We start from the raw sequence: 26,945 nt of genomic DNA, 5'->3' as shown, positions 1-26,945 counted from the left end.
ATGCTCGTTTTGCTTTATTAAATTATTTCACCTTTTTAAAGACGCGTTAAAAAAAGACGTGAAGGATTTAAGCTGAAAAACTTAATACATTGAACATGGGCTAGGTAATGAGCAGTGTCAGTACCTAAATCCATTCAGGCCAATTTCACAATCCCTGTTAGTATAAATAATACAAAAATGTCATGTGATAACAAGACAAAGTTTCGCTGCACAACTCACGAGAAAATATTTGGGTGGATATTAAATTTCGAAAAATTTATTAAATAATTAGAAAAAATCTACTCTGTTAACATACACCAAAGAGCGTATGTATAATATGTGGTTATGTAAAGAAGGTTAATTTGGCATTAATTGGGCATAACTGACCAGTTTCAGAACAAGGTGTTGAGAGTACTGTAAATAAACCTTGGTACTTCAGAAATTATGATCCTATTGAGATTTGGAAATATGCCCTTCGAACCAAGCTATGGCCTCTCCTCGAGCTAATATAGCGTCGTGTTAGTGCAAAACCAGTGCACACAGTTTATGTGAAAATATTTTTTTTGTGTTTATAATAATTTATAACTGCACAATATTACTCACTAAAGAATAATTTGTTTAGATTGCAATTTTATTAAAAAAGCAGTATTTACCAAGCGTTAGCTTTATTATATCTATACATAATATATCTTTATATAAATAACAAATAAACCAGGTAATGGTCAGGAAACATGATGAAATACTGACCGCCAATATGCCGCGGAAACCAAAATACCGCCATAGAGCTATAAAATTCAAATATTGTAAAAGCGGTATCTTGTGAAATGGCTATTAAAATTTTACAAACCAACTTTAATCATTTATCTCTCTGACATCTTTAACAATATTAACGAATTATATATATATATATATATATATATATATATATATATATATATATATATATATATATATAGTCATTTCTGACATAGAGCAGGATCCCTAGGAAAGCTGTGCATTCTATTTGAAACGGCACCACATCCTGGGATGCAACAGTTGAGATGTCTTCAGATTTAAACAAATCATTTTAACTAAAAAAGAACGACAAAAACACAGTTAACAAAATTAGAATATTTAACACGTAAATTTATAAGTTTTTTTAAGTTTGCTTTGTCAGCCATGTATTTAAATCAAATTATTTCTATAGGAAGCATATAGTTACCAAAAAAGTCCAAACTATCCAGCAACTTCTTGACTATTTCCACTGAATATAAACACACGTACTCTACGATTTCTTATCCTCTATAAAGGTCTTCCGAAGGCTGAATATGTCAAGTTTAGCTTTGCCGCCAAGTTTAAACTTCAAGCCACCTAGAATGAACAAACTAAAATACTGTTTCACACGCGCCCACATAAAATGCAGTTCTAAATTCTCAATATCTTGTGATGAAATCTTATCTCAAACTTTTAAAGATATTTATCGCAGCTTTGTAGCTGTGACTGGAAATTGCGACTGGAGATGAAAATCAATTTTACTACAACAATCCTAAACCTAAAATATCATGGATTAGTCCAAGAGAGTTATCAATATCGATACATCTGTGAGTTCAAGAGGGTGTAATGTACTACTAGCTAGTAAAAATCGACGCCATTAGAACAAATTGAATGACGTATTGTTGCAAAAAACACCATGGGCTATTACTGGTCTTTTTTGGAAGTTATCTTGTTTTGTTCTCCATTGTTATTATGTTGCTATCCATTATACTATAGCTAACTGCTTGAATATTCTTTATGAATGAGTCTTGGTTCTTCTTCAGTGCTAAGGGTATTGTATTATCTACAAATAGTATAAGATACAAAAGTAGATGAAGGATAATTCCTAGGATATTATATTGAGATAGAAGTACAATTTTTAATTTTGAATATACGTTTTCCTGTTTGACAATGAAAAATTCCTTCCAGGTATAGGACAGTATTCCCGACTGCTTAGGCAAAGTTTTCTTCAGTTTATACAACAAAACTTCGTTTCATACTTTAAACCTATTTCGACGAATAGACGGCACTAACAAAAACTGATTCCTGTCCCTGATATTTTTCATATCCTGGGAAAATGTGCAAATTCGGAGATGATCCAGCCGGTCCAGAAAAAGCCAGAAACCGTTTAAGGGCGTGACTAATTAGGGGTGATTTGGAACGGATCCGTGGCCGGGAACTTGATAAATTCTCACCGCGATAAAAATGGCGCAAAGATAACAAAGGGAAAATGCGGAAAAGGGGGGCCATGAGAGTGCGCCGATTTATATAATCTGTCAAAGGGGCTTTCGGGGGAAAAATCCGTCCCTCATACGTCCGTCATTTTCCGGTCCGGTTGAGGATTTTTTTTTCGCAGATGTACGTTCCCGGATCGCAAGAGAACCCTATTAACATAATTTCTTCGCTGAAAAACAGTGCAAAATCGATATTCTCAACTTTATCGAACCCTTGAAATATTAATCAACATAAATACTGCGTAACGCCATCTAATCGAAGTAATTTTTAATTAAATAAAGTACGTCCTGTCGTAAACTGAATAAATTAAAAACTTTTTTCATAAATCCCATCAGATAATTAGTTAAAAGGATATTCGTCAAACAATTAAAAGTAAATTTTCTCGAAGATTTCAATCAATATTTATAACAGATTTCTGGGATTAATATTTTGACTGTGTATAGGGTGTTTTTATGGTGAAAATATTTTCAATAAGAATTCGTTAAGAGGAATATTAATATTATATGAGTTTTTGAAATATTTCGTTAACTACGTATATAAATAAGTACAATTGCTAACAGTAAAATTCATGAAAAGCTCATGAGAAATGTGTAATGAACTTGATATAATTGGGTCTTATGATAGAAAAATGTTTCGAAAAAGTTTTAACTATTAATTCATGTAAAACCCAACTATCGCACTTCTTATGGTATCTAGTCCTACACAAATAATTTAAAACTGTTTGGACGTCAATAATGGACGGATGACCGAAGAATTTCATTTTTAACATCGAACTTTCTGGAACGATGACAGTTCTATCGTATATTTCTATTCTATATATACCAATTCAAGTAGCAGTCATTACCATGAATACCATCTCATTTTTTGTTGAGGCTGTTTTGTACTTTTCCTTTTTCGGTAATAAAAAAGCAAAATATGACGAAATGAATCCCTATTTACAATAACTTTTAACTAAGTAAACGAATAAGTCTACATTTATATCAAGAATGTTTTACAAACTTACATTTTGGACACTCTATATGATCAAAACTCACTATAGCCATATGTTAGGGAAAACAAAAGTCATTTCTTCCTCAACCTATTATTTTATATCCAAAAGAATGCTTTAACTTCTTACTGTTAAGGCCTATGTTGAACCATATAATAATCTTAGAAAGCCCATCAAGATCGGATTTATACAAACAATGTATTTCTACACAAATATAATGTGTATTTTCTGAAGGATGACATATTTTTAACTAATGTGGTCAAAATTTAAAGTCCAGTGCCAAATATATGATAGAATAACCCTATGGTTAGAACCGGATTGGGATTCACTGACTAACTAACATTCTGAATATATTATATATGATATTATTTAATAATTGGTACACGATACATAGAGGGTATCGACACTAGCCAATTTTTTTTTAAATACTTGTAATTCTTTGCGGGATAGATTCGTAGAGTGTGGGAATATTTTCCAACAGAATATTGTCCCATTCTTATACCAAAACAACCACAAAACTCTTCATTAAAATTAGAAATGGAAATCTATAAATTTTCAATGTCTACTCTAAAACTCTCTAGGTAAGTTTTAATTGAGTCCTGGCAATTTTACTGGCCAGAAAAGATGCGTTATGACATGCTCATGCTTCTACAGCCATATACTCCTTCCAAAACGTGTGTACTAGTACTAGTGTGTCATAGTAAAAACTCAATAACTAATAATATTAATAGTAACATGCATAGAAGACCAGGTAAATATCACAAAATTGCCGGCCAAATCGTAACTCCGGACCTAGACATCTTCTGACATTCTCCACATCTATCATGTGATAAGGATCATATCACATTCTTCCAATCATCAAGTGTCCGAGTCGTATGGCCATAACATACTGAAATATAACCTACCAGATTTTGCGTTGCGCGTTATTTACACAGAATCAGTTAACAATGAAAAGGTAGTACTATATTCCATGGCACCCATATTATTTTGCCCATCCCCTGCATTATTTGTAGTAGTGTTATTTTTGAAGTAAGTATAAATTCTACAGAGATTGAATCACAAAATTAATAATTAAAAACGTGATGCACGTTTCTCAAATGATAAAGCATTTGGGTAAAAATTAGGGTTTTTATTTTTTTTACAAATTGAATTTATTCATATAAATTGTAAATATACAGCTTTGTCAATTTCCCGATAAAATTATAATTGCTTTGTTGAATGATTTTTGAAGCCATCTATCATTAAGAGAGTTTTACAAAGTGCGGGACCACTGGTAGTCGGGTGAAACTAAGAACAAGACATAGTTCTGCATTTGATTTTATGTACTAAAAGGTGCTAAATATCAACTTAATAAAAAGACATAAAATTTGTACATAAAAATTATTTATTAAAACATAAGCGATTCCAATAACTGTGTTTTATATTTTGGAAGATTTAAATATCTTATTAAGTCATTGAGATCTTCAGAGTTGACGATCTGTGGTATTTTTGATTTAGATTTAATACCCAATTCGGAACGTACGAATACAGGTGAACACCGTGACGGAAAGTACCTTGAAAGAGTAGTTGATTTTCCAATACGGTACATGAGTTATTGGAGGGAATTTCGATGGTAGATCAGTATAAGATGTTTTCTTTGAATTTTTATCTTTAATCTGTGCAATGGTCACTTGGTACCCTACACATTCTTGGCACTGGAGACAAGAGGCTTGAAGATGTAACACATAGCTTAATAAATAGTTCCATACAATAAAAAAGAAAATAAAATAAACTCTCCTCCAGAACATATCTGCAAGAGTTATGTGACACATTTGATAGGCTTCACAAATATTTATATTTATATTTAAAACGTACTTTCTTCCCCTTTCTACTTCTATATACCTTATATATAAAATTCTCATTTCACAATGTTCGTTCCCTTACTCCTCCGAAACGGCTTGACCGATTCTTATGAAAAATTTTACGCATATTCAGTAGGAGAATCGGCTACTATCTATTTTTCAAACCCCTAAGTGTTAAGGGGTGTCCACCTCACAATTTTTTTAAAAAATTTTCGATATTTTTTTTATTATGTTAAAAAATACATACAACCCTAAATTTTCACATTTCTATCACCAACCCCTACTTTTTAATAGTTATTTTAATAATTTTATAATTTTTTATCCCACACTATTATTAGTTATCGATAACATCATCTAACATCTCCATGTCTCTACCGGTGCCACTTCTCACCCAGTAAACAGCCCGGAGTAGAGATGACAACGAAGATGGTCTCCTATTTCTCTTAAACAATAAGCCTTCTCCCACTCCCTCTACAGTTTTCGGCTATTATCTTAGTGTAACTCTCATATCAAATATATTCTCAAGTAAATTTTATTTATTTATCTATCTTTATAAGTATGTATTATTTATTTATTAATAACTTATATTATTAAATATAATTTATTATTAATAACTAATAAAATTATTAATTTTGAGTTTAACTTGCACGATCAGTTAATTAAGTGATTTACATAACCTCGAAAATACTTAACGGGTGTCACGAGTTCCCGCAAACAAGGGCTATTGAGTTGTAAGTATAAATTATTTTTATACGTTTATTTTAAGATCAAAAATTATTCTTTCTTATTTATGTTGTTGGGAATAGTAAAAAACGAATTCGGGGAAAGTTAGATTAGAATAGAATAGAATAGTTAGTTAGAAGCAATGCAAACAAAACGCAAAGAGGCCAATTTGAGCCGTGATACAAATAAATCTAAAAGCATTCGAAATAGAAGAGTCCAAAGAACCGAAGAACAAGTTCAGGAAGAAAATACTGGAGCGCGTGTGAAAATGCGTCAAAGACAAAACAAAGACGGGCTAACAAAAAATATTGTTCACGCTGTAGCATTAAGAGATTAATATTATGTAACGAATTAATGATATAAATAATTATTACCTAAAATAAATTATAATAATGTAAAAAAATGAATGTTTGGTGTTTTGCTATTCTTATATTCCCTCATCGTTCACAGCGCTCCATACCTTTTTCACTCATGTACCACATCCTTACACACCAATAAGTTAATTATTTTTTATACACTCAGCTAGTTATGATATAATTAAATCAAAATAATATATAAACGTCTTTATTGACATTGTCATATTCTACATTAAAAATTTCAAATATTAATTATTAAAAATTAGATTATAAATGTACTTAATTAAAAACTTATTTTATATGCAACTTTAGTATTCTCTTTTCAAACAAATATGCTCTAAAAATAATTAACTAATTGTATGTAACAGTTTTACACTTATTGGTTTACATGCTGGATTATTCGTTTTCGTTTCTGCTTTATTATCAGTTTATATTTACCATATAATAAAATGCTTTATATTCAAAAATTGCAAGTATGGAAATTACTAATATAAACTGACAATCTGGATGTCAATGATGTTAATTAATTCTATTTTATATACCAGTTAAATTCAATGATCACTATTAATAAGATATAATATTATATAATCGCATTGTAAAAACGTTCAAAATAATATAAAATAAGATTCAACCTAATGGTTTTATCAATATTAATTTCTGCACGGAATGATACAAATTAATTACACAAAACAATGGGCTCCTTATGAGGCTTTCATATTATTTTATGAAACTAATACTCAAATGTAATCTATGACTAATAACCGAACCCAACTATTCTCGCGCGATGTTGCTGCATATATCGGAGCTCATCTTGTATGGTGTCTATATATTTTTGGTTAAGCACCAAAAAAAACGGGGATTACAACTGGAGCTCCGATTTTGGATCTCACCTTGTAAATCTGATCTTCGATTGTACATGGTTTAACAAAAACGGCGATCACCTTGTATTATAAAGATCCACGTCCAAAGTATATTATGTGCTTAGCGAAGCGGAAAGGTACCAGCTATTTTATATATTCAATGAACGTCTTGCGCGAATATCATTGCCAACTATCGACACTGACCCCTTATATGATCCACCCGGGCTCTCGTCTGCGACCCTTGTACAGTTTTACAACAAGCCCTCAAGTAAAGTCCCCCCAAACATGGAATAAATGCAAATTGGCCATCGGGCACCGGCTGCTGCCGACGAAACTCTTCCCGTCCTTCCCGGAAAACCTGGAACGGCCGGAACGAGAGCCGGATAGATCGAACGACAGAGAGGGAGACCGTTAAACGGGCTTTGGAGAGCTGGTGGCGCGGGGGGCGGTAAGAAGACCGACGGATGAAGGGGCAGTTACTCCATTAGCGGGTCCATTAGGAAGGGGGTTGCTGCGGTCAACGTTTATGGAAAATTGACGATCAATCACGGGGCGGAAATGTGCTCGGGTTTCGATCTGTTTCGCCTGTAATTGTTATTATTAAATTGTGGTTCGCATAGGAGCCACTTCAAAAGTTTTCGCGGTCATCGGGGAACGTTTAGAACCTGAACTATTCGCGCTCGCAGTCCTCTGGTTGGTGGGAGAGCGAACATGGAGAAGCCGAAATTGGGACAAAGTCGTTTCGCTTGCGAGATATGATAATTGAGTAATAACGGTCGTCATTTTTTCATAAAAATAGTTGAATTATCAACTCGGTTGGTAAACAAATTAGTGGGTCGAGGAATTTATTATCGACAATGTCTCTCTTATAGTTTTAATTCTTACCGTTGGGAAGTATGACTCAAAATCATTTATCAGAACAAACAGTCGAACCATTACATAATCAAAAATCTAATCGAATAGATATTTTTCATTTATTTATTACATTGTTACTGAACCTACAATTTGGCTTTACAATAACTTATATCTAGGTATATATCTAGGAGAACCCATCGGCCTTATCTTAGTACTCTATAAACCATACCATACCAATATATCCAATGTCTGCTCTAATCATCAACGTATTCCAGGAAAGTGTAAAATTACTCAAACTGTAAAGTTTCCAAATCAAGAAAACCTCCACAGGATAAGACCTGGTATAGTTATATAAGCTTCCTACCAGTAATTGGTAAAATAACGGAAGAAAATAATTCTAAACAAGAAGAATGGCCTAAACAACATAATCCCTAGTCACCACTTTGGTTTCCGAGAGGATAATGGATCGTGGATAATCGATAAGAACATCGCAATATAGACTTTATCAGTAGGTGCCTGGAAAATGGACTCTACTGCTCTGCTGCTTTTTTGGAGATAGGTCAAGCCATTGACAAAGTCTGGCATGATATATATTGGCCCACAAACCAAAGCTTCATGATTTTAAATGTAATAATGAATATTCTGCTTTGAACGAAAGACGCTCGGGTATCCCACAGGACAGCATTCTGGGCCGCTGTTGTACCTCATTTATGCTGTGGACCTTTCAAATACTGAGGACGAAATGACTGTCACCCACTACACAGCTGACCTCTTAGTGCGTTCTAACCTAATAACTGTTTTGTTCCAACTGGAACGCCATCTAATCGGGAAATTGTTTAACTAGCGGAGAACAAAGTGAAAACTAACCAAGTTAACGTATATTACATACATTAGGAAAAGACAAAAATTGAATTGGTTAATAGATGATCACCACTCTCATTTAAGAGTTAAAAGCAAAAGAATGGTATATACATCCATAACCAAGCCAATCTGGAACCAACATAGAAAGCAAAACCATCATGGAAATATTGTAAAGATTCCAGAGCGAGGCACTAGCATATATCGCAGACCAGAGATGCATCCTCGTATTGTAGAGACCTGTCCAATTTAAATTGGCTATTGACAGTGTCAAATTCATTTTATATTTTAGTGTTTGTAAGCATGGAGTGACATAAGATAATACATTTTTGTTTTTTTCAAATATGACATAAGTGAGACGAAAATGTACGTATTCTCTATCGTACTAATTTTAAGATAGAATTTGAAGGAGATAATTGCTTAATTCTACTGTCCACACAAAGATCAGTTTCATTTTGAATGATGTAAAATAAATTTTATATTTCAGTGATATTAAATTTCAGTTAATTAAATGAATAGTTATTAAATAAAAAAATTAATTATATCAATACGAATCACTGATGAAAATGCATACAAGACCTTATAACTAAGTCTATTTCCGCTGACAATCTTTCTATAGTAACTAGAATATACAATTATTTCAGTTTATTTAGAATAATGAAAATAATAATTTCATTCAAATTACATTTATATTTTATCAATCATTACCATAGAACGAGAAATGAGTTCTTAACGACCAATAAAATCAGAACAATACGGCTAGAAAATAGAAACCACGTTTAAAATTAATTCCACGATAATTAAGACCACGCTTTGTCAGCTCTTATCAACGGTGCCTCATTAGCTCGCATTAATTAAGAGTGGAAATACTTAACAAACAACTATAATAAACTATTTTTAAAAGTATTATAATTTAGTCTGACGAAGAGAGGTCATGACCCAAGAGATTCTGTACGGAGTAGGACTTGACGGACTTATTTTTATAAAATGGCCCGGCATGTCTCTCGTTCGCTTCTCAACTTTATTACCTTATTATACAGAACTGAAATCCTTTTAAAAGCCAATTTAGTTGTTGGTCTATAGATTTTACGCGAAAATATCGCTTATAGAAAGTATTTATCTTTTTTAATTATACGAGGTTTAAAGGAATTTTCTTTTTATTGATAATTGGCCTATATTTAAACCAATATATGAGAAAATAATATGTTACTATTAAGAATGTTAATGTATGCTAAAACTATGTATTCAGCTATGAACATACTCTATGTAATAGAACGATAGTACATATATATATATATATATATATATATATATATATATATATATATATATATATATATATATATATATATATATATATATAAATTAATTGATACTAACGAAATAGTCTCGCTAAAGTTGGAGAACAGCTGGACTTTTTGGCTCAGAAATATTTGAGGAAGTTTGGGTAAAGTTTATATGATGCTAAAATATGAAACAATTGTATAGTATAAACAACAATTTTGTTTTCCCATATAAAGTTACTGCCATCAATGGCTTCACTGTTATACGTGTGATAAAAATGGAATCAATAAGATTGTCCTCAGAACTATACATCCTAAGGTATTAGAATGCAATGTACTACCGAATAAACGTAACAATCTAATACTCTCGATGGGAGAAATGAGCACTAGACAAACTCGAGATATAAAATCTATATACACGTTCGAAAATATGCAATATGTTTCCAGGATAAGTATATTTTGCAATATATAATAGAAAATATATTTAAAATTGCGTTCCTTATGATTCACTAAACCAAACAACACTTAATAATTACTAGTGACTTCCCAATGATCCAAATTCTTCGACAATTTATTAAATTAATCGTGTTTCTCTAATAATAAAGTAAAAAGAATAATTTAAAAATGATATATTATATTACTAAAACTTGCCTGGACAATATTTTCAATTTAAGTTCGGAAATATATATGATGTATTCATGAAATGATAATTTGATATGACAATTATAGTAATATGATTATTAACAAATATACATACTAATGTCCTGTGAATCAGGGCATCATATAAAAATACGAGTATTCTTAGAGAATATATGAATAATAAAATTTCGAAATTAACATGTATATTAGAATAATAACGAACAAAATTAGGTACTTTATGTTTACACAGGTTTACAAGGTAAATATCTAAAATAATTGATGAAATCTACAAAGAATTAAATGTCATATAGTTACATTAACTTTTAAAAATTTCTTTGTCCTCGGAATGTGTCTTGAACTTTTTCTTCCTGAACTTGATCTTTCTACTAGTTTTGGTTTTCTGTTCAAAGATGTACTCAATCTATCTTGGAAGTTTGTGTCGAAACAGTACAACTTCCCTTTTTCCCTCATATTTAATACTTAATATGCTATGCTTTATACTTTGTACATTAATGTAGAAATACATAGTTATTCAACCATAGCATGACTAAATATTTTACATAAAAATCATATAACATAAGAAACGGGGCAACCAAACATTATAACAAAAAATTAATCACTAGAATATGGCTCAATCCTTTCTGGATTAGCACATGATCATTCGCAAAAGAATGCATTCTATTGAATTTTATTTAAACCTTCACAGCCTGAAGCCCAATATCTCCATGTCATTTTCATATTTAAACAGGTCATTTTTACATGAACATAATTTCTTTAAAATTATATACAACCATGGAAAATAAAAAAACTCTGTCAGGCGTGAAATCAGAACTGGGAACATGATGACGATTACACCCATTTAACTTCCTATTCTCTATGTCTTATGGCCCTGAAATTAAGTTTACGAAACACTAGGAAAATACAACACTTTAATCAAGATAATTTAACGACGTGGAACTGCTTTAGGAATTATGAACAATTGGGCACACCATTTCTGGACTAGCACTGGATCATTCAAAATACTAAATGTTATTTAAACCTTCACAGCTTGAAGCCCAATACCTCCATGTCATTTTCATATTTAAACGGATCATTTTTACATGAACATAATTTCTTTAAAATTATATACAAAAATTGAAAATAAAAAACTCTGTCAGGCGTGAAATGAGAACTGGAAACATGATGACGACTACACCCATTTAACTTCCTACTCTCTACGTCTTCTGGTCCTGAAATTAAGTTTACAAAACACCAAGAAAATACAACACTTTAATCAAGATAATTTAACGACGTGGAACTGCTTTAGGAATTATGAACAATTGGGCACACCATTTCTGGACTAGCACTGGATCATTCAAAATACTAAATGTTATTTAAACCTTCACAGCTTGAAGCCCAATACCTCCATGTCATTTTCATATTTAAACGGATCATTTTTACATGAACATAATTTCTTTAAAATTATATACAAAAATTGAAAATAAAAAACTCTGTCAGGCGTGAAATGAGAACTGGAAACATGATGACGATTACGCCCATTTAACTTCCTATTCTCTACGTCTTCTGGTCCTGAAATTAAGTTGACAAAACATCAAGAAAATACAACATTTTAATCAAGATGATTTAACGACGTGGAACTGCTTTAGCAATTATGAACAATTGGGCACACCATTTCTGGACTAGCACTGGATCATTCAAAATACTAAATGTTATTTAAACCTTCACAGCTTGAAGCCCAATACCTCCATGTCATTTTCATATTTAAACGGATCATTTTTACATGAACATAATTTCTTTAAAATTATATACAAAAATTGAAAATAAAAAACTCTGTCAGGCGTGAAATGAGAACTGGAAACATGATGACGACTACACCCATTTAACTTCCTACTCTCTACGTCTTCTGGTCCTGAAATTAAGTTTACAAAACACCAAGAAAATACAACACTTTAATCAAGATAATTTAACGACGTGGAACTGCTTTAGGAATTATGAACAATTGGGCACACCATTTCTGGACTAGCACTGGATCATTCAAAATACTAAATGTTATTTAAACCTTCACAGCTTGAAGCCCAATACCTCCATGTCATTTTCATATTTAAACGGATCATTTTTACATGAACATAATTTCTTTAAAATTATATACAAAAATTGAAAATAAAAAACTCTGTCAGGCGTGAAATGAGAACTGGAAACATGATGACGACTACACCCATTTAACTTCCTACTCTCTACGTCTTCTGGTCCTGAAATTAAGTTTACAAAACACCAAGAAAATACAACACTTTAATCAAGATAATTTAACGACGTGGAACTGCTTTAGGAATTATGAACAATTGGGCACACCATTTCTGGACTAGCACTGGATCATTCAAAATACTAAATGTTATTTAAACCTTCACAGCTTGAAGCCCAATACCTCCATGTCATTTTCATATTTAAACGGATCATTTTTACATGAACATAATTTCTTTAAAATTATATACAAAAATTGAAAATAAAAAACTCTGTCAGGCGTGAAATGAGAACTGGAAACATGATGACGACTACACCCATTTAACTTCCTACTCTCTACGTCTTCTGGTCCTGAAATTAAGTTTACAAAACACCAAGAAAATACAACACTTTAATCAAGATAATTTAACGACGTGGAACTGCTTTAGGAATTATGAACAATTGGGCACACCATTTCTGGACTAGCACTGGATCATTCAAAATACTAAATGTTATTTAAACCTTCACAGCTTGAAGCCCAATACCTCCATGTCATTTTCATATTTAAACGGATCATTTTTACATGAACATAATTTCTTTAAAATTATATACAAAAATTGAAAATAAAAAACTCTGTCAGGCGTGAAATGAGAACTGGAAACATGATGACGACTACACCCATTTAACTTCCTACTCTCTACGTCTTCTGGTCCTGAAATTAAGTTTACAAAACACCAAGAAAATACAACACTTTAATCAAGATAATTTAACGACGTGGAACTGCTTTAGGAATTATGAACAATTGGGCACACCATTTCTGGACTAGCACTGGATCATTCAAAATACTAAATGTTATTTAAACCTTCACAGCTTGAAGCCCAATACCTCCATGTCATTTTCATATTTAAACGGATCATTTTTACATGAACATAATTTCTTTAAAATTATATACAAAAATTGAAAATAAAAAACTCTGTCAGGCGTGAAATGAGAACTGGAAACATGATGACGACTACACCCATTTAACTTCCTACTCTCTACGTCTTCTGGTCCTGAAATTAAGTTTACAAAACACCAAGAAAATACAACACTTTAATCAAGATAATTTAACGACGTGGAACTGCTTTAGGAATTATGAACAATTGGGCACACCATTTCTGGACTAGCACTGGATCATTCAAAATACTAAATGTTATTTAAACCTTCACAGCTTGAAGCCCAATACCTCCATGTCATTTTCATATTTAAACGGATCATTTTTACATGAACATAATTTCTTTAAAATTATATACAAAAATTGAAAATAAAAAACTCTGTCAGGCGTGAAATGAGAACTGGAAACATGATGACGATTACGCCCATTTAACTTCCTATTCTCTACGTCTTCTGGTCCTGAAATTAAGTTGACAAAACATCAAGAAAATACAACATTTTAATCAAGATGATTTAATGACGTGGAACTGCATTAGCAATTATGAACAATTGGCAGTACTCAATTCCGATTTTGATGCAATCTGAATAATTAAGGGAACAATTATATAAATTCGGTCGGGGACTGTACCGAAATGGGAAATAAAGTTGGAGCGACGGAATTGATTTCGAAAATGGCGCGACGCTCGATGGTCTACCGGAGGCCGCCATTGGTCGATTCGGTCCCGCCGCAATCGGAAATGTAAGTTAATTGTTCGGTCTCATTAGAACCAAGCCGCCGGCAGCGGTTGCTGATAGTGTTATATTCCGGGCGATGCTGTTACACATTATTAGCTAGATTAAAGCAACAATACGTGAAAATAAAAACACGGCCATAATGGACAATAAAAAAATGGCGGTACACAGTAAGGAAGAGCGTGTTTTTTAACGTTTTGGATTTCAGTGTAACCAGTATTGGACCAACTACATATTGCGAACCGTATTTTATTTCATATTTTTATTTCGTCTATAAACAAACCTTCTACGGAACCGATAAAAACTATTTGGTTCTTTTTTAATCGATATAAAAATTTGTTCAACAAAACATTACAGTAATATTGTTATATTTTTATATAATTAACATCAGACAATAAATATAGACGACAAGTAAGGTGCAAATGCTGTAGCAACTCGTGTTACACCTGAGTGATTTTTTCACGGTTCCATGTACACTATATGTCCCACATATAGGTATATGGATAATTATATTATATTCCCCAGTTACCCACGGAATTGTGGTGCCATATATTAAGAACGCTTGACTTAGACACGTTACTTGCTTTTGGAGGTGGTCTTAATATATTGATTATATAATCAGAGGTGAAAACAGAATCAGAGGCAGTGAAACAAGAATCACGCAGAAATTTCCAAATTCCCAAAAATAATTAGCCCTAACCCTCAAAAGATGCGTGTATTAATTTGACAGCTGTCGGATCATTAGTTTGTGAATTATAGCATTTTGAATGAAGGGACTTTTGCTATTACGAACAAATGGATAAAAAGGAATTTCGTGCGTTGATAAAATATTGCTTTTTCAAGGGAAAAAATACAGTTGAAACAAAAACTTGGCTTGGTGCCGAGATTCCAGACACTGCCCCAGATATATAAAATCAACCATCAAGGATTGGTATGCTAAATTGGTAAGTAAGTAAGATAAAAACGTGGTGAAATGAGAACCGAAGACGTTGAACGCAGTGGACGCCCAAAAAAGGTTGCTACCGAAGAAAACATTTAAAAAATCCACAAAATGATTTAGAATGACTGTAAATTGAAATTGAAGAAATAGCAAACACTCTAAAGATATCAACTAAACACCATATCATCATTCATTGGTGATTAGGAGCAATGTTTGAAGATAAGCAAGCGTAATAAACCCGAGTTCTTGCGTCGATATGTGACAATGCATGAAACATAGCTCCATCATTTCACTCCGAAGTCCAATCGACGGTCATCCGTGTGGATTGCACACGATGAACCCGCTCCAAAGCGTAGGAAAACTCAACTGGGAAGTTTATGGAGTCTGTATTTTGGGATTTCTATGAAATAATTTCCATTAACTACTTTGAAAATGGAAGGACCATCAACAGCGACCATTACATAGCGTTATCAGACCGTTTGAAGGACGAAATAGCCGAAAAACGGGCGCATTTGAAAAAAAGAAAGTCCTGCTTCATCAAGACAATGCACCATGACACAAGTCAGCGAAAACGATGGCAAAAATCCGTGAATTTGGCTTCGTATTGCCTCTTTATCCTCCTTATTCTCCAAATCTGGTCCCCAGCGACTATTTCCTGTTCTTTGATCTCTAAAGAATGCTCGCTGGGAAGAAATTTTCATCGAATGAAGAGGTGATGGCCTAAACTGAGGCCTATTTTGAAGCAAAGGACAAATCGTACTACCAAAATGGTATCGAAAAATTGGAGGATCGCTACAATATGTGTCGCAAAAAAATGTGTTTTACTATAGTAGACTAGCGACTGTAGGTATTAACAAGGTGTTGAGCCGCCATTGGCTTTTAAAACAACTGAAAGAGCCTGAATAGTTCCTAATAGAATATTATACGATTCATGTAGCAATTCATCTGTCAAATACTTCAACGACGTTCGAAATGGAAGTCTCTTGCTAATTCTCTGCGCTAGCGCTCCCTATAATACTATATTTAGGTATCGGGATTTAAAATATATGTCATTCTTAGTTATTTGGCTTCTCAGATATAATAAAAAGGAGTAAAAAGCATATTCTTTCCAACAAGAGACTTATATGAATTTTATTAGACAGTTATAATAATAATAATTACGATATTATTTGAATGGTAACGTATCAGTAGATAAAAGCCGGAGAAACATATAGGTATATTATTACCATTCGGGTAACATGAACAATCCTAATGTATTTTATTTTTTAATAATGTTTATTTGTTTATAATGAGTTACCAGTTTTAAACAAGTTTCGCCACTAAATAACGTTCCAAATATTGACATTATTATAAATCAATCGAATAAACCAATAAAAAAATAATCAACACCTTTTTGAACCAAAAATGTTAAATAAATATTGGAGCACACAAACTCCAAAAAGCAATTATCAGTGTAAAACTCTATCGTTAAAATTGCAATTCCCTCTTGTATATTTACATTATAGTAAAATATATGTAAAATGGATTTTTTTTTGATATGATGAAACTTCAAGCTGAAATATTTCTATGTGTTCTATGTTTCTATGTGTCCTTACACTGATTGGATAGGTGCTTCCATATATATATATATATATATATATATATATATATATATATATATATATATATATATATATATATATATATATATATATATATATATATATATATATATATATATATATATATATATAATATACCTATAAGGTTGATCTATATATTTGCTGTAATTTCCAATATATATTCATTCATTCGTTCAATCATTGTCAATCTGCATCATGATCTGCAAAAGCTCCTACCTACATTTATATTTTTTCCATATTTTTTAACGTCATATGTAACACTGTGGAAATTTTAACTGCTTGTTTTCTGCAATGACGGTTATTATTTAGAACAGCCAGTTTGGTTCCTGGAGAACTTTGAGTGCAGCACAAATTATATGTAAATAAATTGAAATAATTATTGATGATATACTCAAATTATAAGTTTGTGACTATATATTATTCTATCGTATATGTTAGAAATATTGCAGAAATTCTAAGTTAAGTATTGAAGTGAAAAATAGAATTTTATATCATTAATATGTCAAGATAAATGTAACTGATGATTAAATAATTTCGACATATCTTAATCTATGGTAAAAATTATTTGAACTAGTATTACTTTTTAATAGAGATAGACGATCGGGATAAGTCATAAGTTATATATAGGAATTGCGAAATATTTGCTGTTCAAAGGTTATTGTGGAAATTACTGAAGAAACGAGCTGTAACTTTTGATATTTCTGTCATTTATTTGTCTACAAAGCATAAAATATTACATACAAGTAAAATAAAAAATATTCAATTTGTTCATTAATTTCAGCATTCTCATCATTTCATTTTCAATTTCACTCATATTAGTCATAGTTTTATTTTCATAAAATAGTTTCAAGAAATATTTTATTTAGTTCAGAGTAGGTAGAAAAAGAATAAGTGCGGCAACAATAACGAAAAATTCAATATTTTGAGCAAATTAAATCCTAATCAGAGGATATCATAACTAAGAGCTGCCCCGTTACAGTAACTAGTATATATAGACCACCAAGACTGATACTGTCTCTCAATATTCCGGATTTTGCCTACCTTCAATGAAAATGATATTTCTATTGACCAGTGACACTGCAATCCTAACATCGAAACACATTTTATTTTTTTATGCTGGACAGAAAAATGGCGCATCAAAATTAATCAAAATAAATCAGTGCAAATTGATTTCACTAATAAAAGAATCAAGCACAAGCCGGTATATATGAATCAACAAGTAGTACCCTAAAGAAATACAGTCAAACATCTTGGCATAACCCTTTATGTTAAATACAAATAGAAGCCAGATTTTTTAAAAAAATCTGAAAGCTCAAGCTGAAGTACAAAAAGTGTATTGGCTATTGGGTAGATATTCCCAGCATATAATAAACTTTTGCTTTACCAACAAGTTTTGAAACCAGTCAAGACTTGTGGAGTTCAGCTCTGAGGTTGCATTAGCGAAAGTAATAGAAATATCATACTAAAGATTTCAAAACAAAGTACTACGAGGTATTGTTGATGCATACAATCTGCATAAGGGTAAAAAATGGGTTCTGCCTGATGGAAGAAACTGTCGATAACGTTTTCAGGGACTATGCCTGAGACATGAACAGAGGCTTACCAGCACATTGACATTAAGGTGATCCAACTCCTAGATGATGTTGGCTTCTTCATCTTAACATCTTAATGATAATGATTCATTCATTAAGATGTTAAGCCCAAAGTGTAAATCCTAATATAAATAATTTGTAACTACAAATCCGTAGCAAATAAAGCTAAAAACAAATAGAATATTAGTGTTAACTTGCTAAATTGCTATAGTAAATAATTTAAAAAAAATTACAATAGTTGTCTCCACAATTCTTATTAATATTGTTTTTGCAAAATTGAAAATTCTATGATTCCAAAAACCTTTATATGAAGCTTTAATTTGATATTAATCTAGTTACTCCAGAGAGTTAAATGTGATATTATTTACTACTGCTCCATATATAACTTTTCTTGAATGGCCCGTATTTCTGTTTCAGATCCCCAGGGTGAACGAAATCGGAATGGCAGTCGCGTCCGGGTGTCCCTTATCATGAGGCGGCTATTCGCCGCCCTTCCCATACTCCTGGCGCTGTGCGGAGCGGCCAGGGGCGGCGACCAGTGCCCATCCCCGGCCGCAAACCCCTCCTGTCACTGTTTCGACTTCGAGAACGGTGTCTTCTTGGAATGTCCCGCCGCCACCGCTCATTCCCTGCGCCTCGTGCTGCAAGCTGTCCACGGCACGGTCCAATCGTTGTCCGTCTACGATCCGGACAGGACTCTGGTAACTTACCTTCACTCAACATCAGCAGTGTTCAAACGAAACACCAATTTGTTACAGACCAAGCTTCCGAAGAACTTTTTTCCCGAAACATCAGTCATTCGTCATCTTCAGATCACCCAGTCGAATATCCAAGAGCTCCAAGATGATGCCCTGTTACCGCTGAGGCCTCACCTGGAGAGCTTCAGCTTGAGCTCCGGTCGTCTCAAGGAGATACCACAGAAAGCGTTCAAAGGCTTCAGTCGGCTGATAGCTCTCGACCTGGAAGGAAACGAGATCACGGAACTACCGAGTTATACGTTTTATGGACTCAGACTGATGAAACTTAACATTAAAGGAAACCAAATCCAGAAGGTACGAACGGGGAATATTTAATTATAGATGTTTACGAAGTTTTCCTTCTATTTTGACCTATGTAGGGATGAAAACACACTTTTGGTTTAAACAATTTTATAATATTTCAAGAATAGGAAGTGATAATTATGAGACGCTAACAATACTGCCAATTTTCTCATATTTATCAAAGTTAAAGTTAAAGTTAAAGTTTAAAATATAACACTTGGCATTACTTGAAAACAAAAACTTAAAAAAGAAAATTACATCTATGATAGAATTACGAGTGTTTACATTGAGACATCATTCTTCCTAAATTACAGATCTCATTATAGTAGATACAGCAGAGTAATCTCCAATAACAACGTTATGACTCATAGAATTCATAAAATATCCGATTATATTGTAGATAAACTCACCAATTGGATTCGTGCTGTGTGATTACAATATAATTTGATGAAACACCAAATTCAACTTGTCTTTCAATATTATGCAAGTTGTAATCGTGAGTAATTAAATACTTAAATATAGAGTGAACAAGATATAGATCCAGAGATATTAAAAGTTATTAAATAAGACCGAAATATGAAAAAATTCTTTTCATTCTTTTAGGGTATTAAAATTCTTACTACCATGCTATATATGTTCTTCAGTATTTAATTGCCTACTATAAAATTTCTTGTTGATCTTGAAAGATTTCCTGTGATTTAAAAAAAATTGTTGCCGAAGCCAACAAAACACTTTCAGAAGCATATGGTGATGTTACTCCATCATGTCCATCATGATAGCACCACCATAATTGACGCCAATGTAAAAAAGAACATCCGAAGAGATCCAAAAAAGTTTGAAGACCATATATTTAAAACTTATTAAGAGGTCTCAATACTATCTAATCCAAAATATTGTATTAAATATCCGAATATTGGTAGTATATAAAATATCTACCATTAATATTGTACCAATATTAATGGTAGTGTAATTACTGTACAATAACATATAGTGTATTCAAAACAGTAGTGACATGGGAGACCGTCAAAACGTCCCAATATTGCCGCAGTAACTGTAAGTTTTAGTACATTTTGACTCTGATATATATCAACATGTTAATGAAATAAATGTTATGAAATGATTATGAAATGAAATAATTTGTTATAATGTTATAAATCTTATGAAACGAAAATATTAAGTATTATAATTTATTTTAACATTATAGTACATCGAATGTATAAATTATCGAAGAATTTAAAACTACAATTAACTATACAGCCACAATAATTTATAGTTTAGGGTGTTTTATTATATATGCATTGAACTTTTTTCCACACTAGTACAGGTAGGGTTCTAGGCGCGTTCTTTTATGCTGTGGTATCCCCCGAAGACCTAATCCACCTAATTAACAATTGTATATCTGAGTAAAGTATTACATCCATTAAGAGCATATCTACCTTTTACACTTAGTTCTTCTTACTTTCGATGCAATATATCCTTGTAATGGCATTATGATATTACTATATTTCTCTTTAGTTTGTCCCGTTACTACCTGTATACACCTTTCTTGATAAAACTATATTTAATCACTGCATTCTCTTTAATGCATTTGCCACATGCGCAAAATAGTTAGTAGTATTTCTCTCCTCATACATGTTTGTGAACACTAACACACATGCTCATAAAGCTTTCACGCTCTATAATATAATTTCCTACAATTAAAGTATATTAATGATATACTGATCTCTAGTTGTTTCCTCGTCCATCACTCTGTCTATTTCCAATCTAACAGAAACTTGCTCAATATTCTGCCATTTGTTAATATCTTCTTTAATGGGTCTGATCGAGCTTACACAAACCGAAGGTGTTATTTTCGTTTATTATGCCTCTTCGCATAAATCCAGACAGTTCTGGTTTGAAAATCCTTCTCGACCTGAATGTCTATTGCAATACCCCATATCAACTCAACTGGATTAAATATGCATTAATATGGAGGAAGACATATCACTGCATATTTAATCCAATTTAACACAGGATGTTACCATAACGTTCAGTAATCTCATATACTATGTAACATATTTTTCCCAAGCTTATTTCTAAAAAAGTTTATTACAAAAAATGGAATTAAATATTTCATACATATTTACCGGGTAACAATTTTAAATAGTTCATTCTTTAATATGATTTCCTTGAAACTTATTTTATGTACTTTAAGCCATTCCTTAATTGCAGCCTTTGTTGATGCACTTATGGCCACGTTATGGCCCATTTCTTCATGATAGTCACACTTGGACCTAGAGTAAAACACTAATTCGGCATCAGGAATAAAAGCATTACTCTTTCCAGCATGAGAAACTATATGTCTACAATGAATTTTTAATAAATGTTATGACTAACAAAACCTAATCGATAGTTATTCCAACGTTTACCTTTCTCCATCAACTTTTATTGTCTTTATATTATATTTATTATATTTATTATTATATATGATTTTGTTATATGTTTCTAAAAATTGTGTTCTTTTAAAAGCAATCTCTGAAAGTTCCATTAAACCCCTTCGTCGGTTATCTGTACACCACTTAAATCATATATTACCCAACAGATGTTCTACATCCCTCAAATATTTACTTTTCGCTTTTATTGATACTTTCCAGACTAACAATTTTCTCCGAAATAATTGTATTAAATTATGTTTCGATTAAAAAAAGTACTTCTGTTTTTTATATTTCGTGTATTTAATCTATGATACAGCTAACAACAAGCTGATCTAGATTCGTTTATTTTTTGAGATATTTTAGTGACCCTATCCGTATTAATATTCAATACAGCTGCAACGCGCAAATGAATATTGTCAATAAAAACCTCTGCGATTTGCAATTTACTAAAACAAAGCTTTAAACCAACGTTTGTTGGTTTATAACCCGTAATTATAATATTTTGAAGAATTTGTAGACGTTGGACAAACGGAAAAATTTTGCAGGCTCGTTCGGTTACATCATCGAACTTCTCTAATAGCATTCTATCTCTTTTTAAATGGAATAAAATGAGAAGGATAATATTGTATGACTGGTAAACGAATTTACTTTAGACAGACACAATTGGCACACGTGTCACTACTGTTTTGAATTGACTCTAGCTCTAATATATTACAGTTTGAAGAAATATCCTGCTTAGCAAAGTTATATACCTACTAACACGTAATCATGCAAGCAATCTTTTTCAGGTTTCTGAATATTCATTTGCTGGGTTGGAGGGGACTCTATCCGAACTGAACATAGCCGAAAACAAGCTACAAAACTTCCCAATGCGCGCGTTAAGACGACTAGAACAATTACGCCATCTACGACTCTCGTGGAACGAGATCGCCTCGATACCCGAAGACTTTTCGCGCTTAAACTCGTTGCTTTACCTCGACCTAAGCCTGAACAGCTTCGAAGCCATCGAGGAGAATACTTTCAAGATATGCCCGGCTGTAAAAACGCTGACGCTTTATTACAACGCCATCGAAACCATACACGAAGACTCGTTCGCGCCTTTACACGAGCTGGAATCGCTGGATCTCAGCCACAACAAAATCGTCTACCTGGACGCCTCCACGTTTAGGAACAACAAAAAGATTCGCTCGATAGATCTCAGCCATAATCACGTCCACTACATCAACGGACTGTTCGCGTTCCTTCCGGAGCTTCGGGAATTGTTCCTCGCCGAGAACAACATCCTGGAAATACCCATGGACGCTTTCCGCGATTCCCGCAACATCACGGTCATTTACCTCCAGATCAACGCCATCCGTCACGTGGACTCGGAGGCATTGAGCACCCTCACCAACTTGACGCAACTCCATCTCAGTTCGAACTTTATATCGCATCTGGCCCGTGACGTTTTCATGGAGAACAGAAATCTGGCTTCTTTGAGTCTGGATGATAATTGGCTGATTGAGTTAGAACCAGGAACTTTTGATCATAATCTGGCCCTTAAAGAGATAAGATTGCATGGGAACAAACTACAATCTATTCAGAGAGGGGTATTTGATCCGTTACCCGAGCTGTTGGAACTGCACTTGCAGAACAACGAGATCGAATCCATTGATGTTGGAGCTTTTCACGCCCTCCACAATTTGCAACACATCAATCTTCAGGGCAACGCCATCACTCAGTTGGGAGATGTCTTCGCTCACAATGCATCTTCCTTGGTGTCCGTGCAACTAGATTCCAACGGCATGAACGTACTTCATAACGATTCCTTAACCGGCCAATCCTCCGTTCAGATCCTATGGCTAGGCCATAACCGCCTTCAAAACGTAGACCGAATTCTTTTTCGAGACCTCAACAAAATCCAGAGGCTCTTTCTAAACAACAACAGCATAACAACAATACAAGACGGTGCCTTTGAGTCAGTCCAGGCATTGAAGTTTCTGGATCTGAGCAGCAATGAGTTGAAGGAGATCACCATCCGAACATTCGCCGCCTTAATAGAGCTGGAAGAACTCAATCTATCGGGGAACAACATCGAGAAAGTCGAAGCTCGTGCCCTGACTCACCTCAAGAGATTAAGGGTGTTGGACTTGTCCTATAACCCATTGGGGTTGTTGCACGACTCGATTTTTCAGGAAGGTTTACCGATTCGTACTTTAAGTTTGTTCAATCTGAACGAGCTTAATTTGGGATCAAATCGACTTTCTGCTGATGCACTGAGGCATTTGGACGTTCCCGGCCTCCGTGTACTGAAATTGATGGACAACAACTTCGAGGAACTGGACGACACCGCCCTTGCCGGTCTGCCGTCACTGCAAATAATCTCCTTTGAGAACTGTAGTTTAAAGAAATTGCCTTCTGCTGTCTTCTCAAAGAACAAAAACCTACTGACTATAGATCTAAGTGGAAATCAACTATCCGAACTGAAACACGGAGTGTTTTTGACGTTGAATGTCCTCAAAGAGCTCAGGTTGAACTCGAATGAGTTCCAAAGTTTTCCCTACACGGCGCTTCTGAACATATCCACCATGGAAACGTTGTCCATAGCCCAGAACCAACTGATGGCGGTGGAGGTATCCAGATTAAACGGCCTACCGAACTTAAAGAACCTGGATCTTCGTCAGAATTCCATCTCCTCGCTTTCCGGGTTTGCTTCAGCCAATCTGACACAACTGTTATCGGTGGACTTGAGCCGAAACGAACTATCGACACTACCCACCAATTTCTTTCATCATTCCCATCTACTGAGAAGGATCGATCTATCCGAAAACAAGTTCAACCGCATACCGAACGCTGCCCTTTCGGAAAATAGTTTACCCGGGCTGGGGTGGTTAAACTTGACTGGGAATCCATTAACCAGTATCCACGATAGTTCTTCGGTTCACAGCTATCCATCCTTGGAGGAGGTAAATGCATCAATAGTGATCTAACACAGATTTTTTATGTTTTCATTCTTGCAGATACATATTCGGTTTACCAACCTAAGCATCTTGACCAGCAACGAATTCGACAGCTTCACGGCACTGTTGCACCTCTATCTGAGCAACAATCGCATCACTCGCATATCTCCAGGCGCGTTTTCTTCACTGCCTCAACTCTACACCCTAGATTTAGGAGTCAACGAAATCGAAATCCTGCCACAGGAACGATTACAGGGTCTAGGACAGCTGTGGTTGTTGAATTTGACGCGTAATCGCCTCAAAGATCTGGACATTTTCCCGATGAACATGAAAACCCTCCACGTTCTCGATGTTTCCTACAACCAGATAGTCAGGTGAGATCATTTCTGTAGCCCTAACACGTCTAGTAACTAGTGGTGTCTTCACGAAGGATACGAAAGTTTACCTTCCAACACCTGGAAGGACTGGAGGAGCTATATCTGCAAGGAAACTGGATAGCATCGATGTCTGCGGACGCTTTTAAACCCTTGAAGAAGTTGCGAATACTGGATTTAAGCAGGAATTACCTGGAACAAATTCCATTGAGCTCGTTTCGACCGCTTGAAACCCAGATACGGAGTTTAAGGATAGAAGGTAAAGTTTCTGTTATAACAATATGAAAACATGACGAGAATGATGGTTTTTAATATGTGTAAAAGTATTAATCCAAGCTTCTGTCCTCAATTTTATTTCAACTCAAAACAAACATTTCTTACAACAATTATTATACTAAAAATTTTCACAATGTTATCTTCAACTTTTACTTCATCTGAATAAAAAGTCTGAAGAAAAGAGTCTAATAATGTCAAAAAAAGATTATCTATTAATCAAAGGATTTGCAATGGTGGTTTTGTAAATTAATGTAGTACTCATTTGTCCAATTGCTGTTCAATGGATTTTTTCTTTAAAAAATGTGATAAATTATATAATTGCGATTAATTGGGTAGCGTTGTTCATTTACTGAGTCAACTGTTATTGTACCTTGAGAAGGAAGATTGCAAAAAATCCTTAATAAATGAGAAGTGAAATTAGTTGGGGAGTTTTGGTGCCTCCACAGTATAGACCCGACTATTCCCCATCCTACACTCATTTGTTGCACTCTTTGCAAAACTCTCTTAACAGTACTTGGTTCCGCTTTTCGTCCAGAAATATCTGAAGTTGACAATATTATAATTTTAGAAACAAAATTGCCCAAGGAACTGTAGAACTTTTGTTTCAGTCAATTATATTTTTGCATAGGTCCATATTTGTTTATTTAGCTACACTAATACAAATACTAGATGGTGTCTCAATAATATGAACAACATATAATACAAAACACCTTATTGTATGTTGGCAACACTATAACGCTTATATATTGTACAGTTCACAAACCAAGAACTCTAGGTTATACTTTAGTATGTTTTAAGTCGTTTGGCGAGTATTAAAACAAGTGATTGGTGAACTATACGATGATTTCTCAGATGTTCACTCTTAGTTTGAGAAACATTAATACATCATCAAATTAATTTTCAGTTAAAGCTTTAAGCGAAGCGTATTTCCATATGCAACATTAGTGAAGCAATTAGCGGATGTTTTGGTATAAGGGTGGGACAATATTCGGTTAGAAACTATTCAGACACTTTACAGAAACGGTATTCCTATACCCTATTAGCAAAAAAATATTCTCAATATGCCAATGTCCATATTATTTTGTCAATCCTCTGTACATTATTATTTGTGTATAACACAGCATTTTAATGTAATTAATTATTGATATTTGTTACTGTTTGAAATACGAGTATAATAACGAACGTAAAATTAGTTTTTTAACTAAAATCCCAGCCGTTTCGACCGCTATCTGTAATT

At 33.5% G+C, this 26,945-nt stretch overlaps 1 protein-coding gene across 2 annotated transcripts in view; it reads left to right on the top strand.

Moving 5' to 3' along the window:
* The window catches only part of LOC143193013 (uncharacterized), a 313,088-nt gene that overhangs the window by 253,572 nt on the left and 32,571 nt on the right, over positions 1-26,945 (top strand). For both annotated transcript variants that reach the window (XM_076398939.1, XM_076398933.1), the window contains exons 3-7: positions 19,083-19,366; positions 19,424-19,717; positions 22,908-25,064; positions 25,119-25,432; positions 25,489-25,691. In XM_076398939.1, the coding sequence (XP_076255054.1) occupies positions 19,136-19,366; positions 19,424-19,717; positions 22,908-25,064; positions 25,119-25,432; positions 25,489-25,691 (3,199 nt within the window). In that variant the 5' untranslated portion in view covers positions 19,083-19,135. The remainder of the gene's footprint in view (positions 1-19,082; positions 19,367-19,423; positions 19,718-22,907; positions 25,065-25,118; positions 25,433-25,488; positions 25,692-26,945) is intronic.

This window comes from Rhynchophorus ferrugineus, unplaced genomic scaffold (assembly GCF_030347505.1).
Source record: "Rhynchophorus ferrugineus isolate W39M unplaced genomic scaffold, kcgeb_rfMv2 rfM1, whole genome shotgun sequence".
Classification (NCBI taxonomy): domain Eukaryota; kingdom Metazoa; phylum Arthropoda; class Insecta; order Coleoptera; family Curculionidae; genus Rhynchophorus; species Rhynchophorus ferrugineus.
The sequence above is the reverse complement of the archived record's forward strand: the minus strand, read 5'-3'. Positions and strand labels throughout refer to the sequence as shown.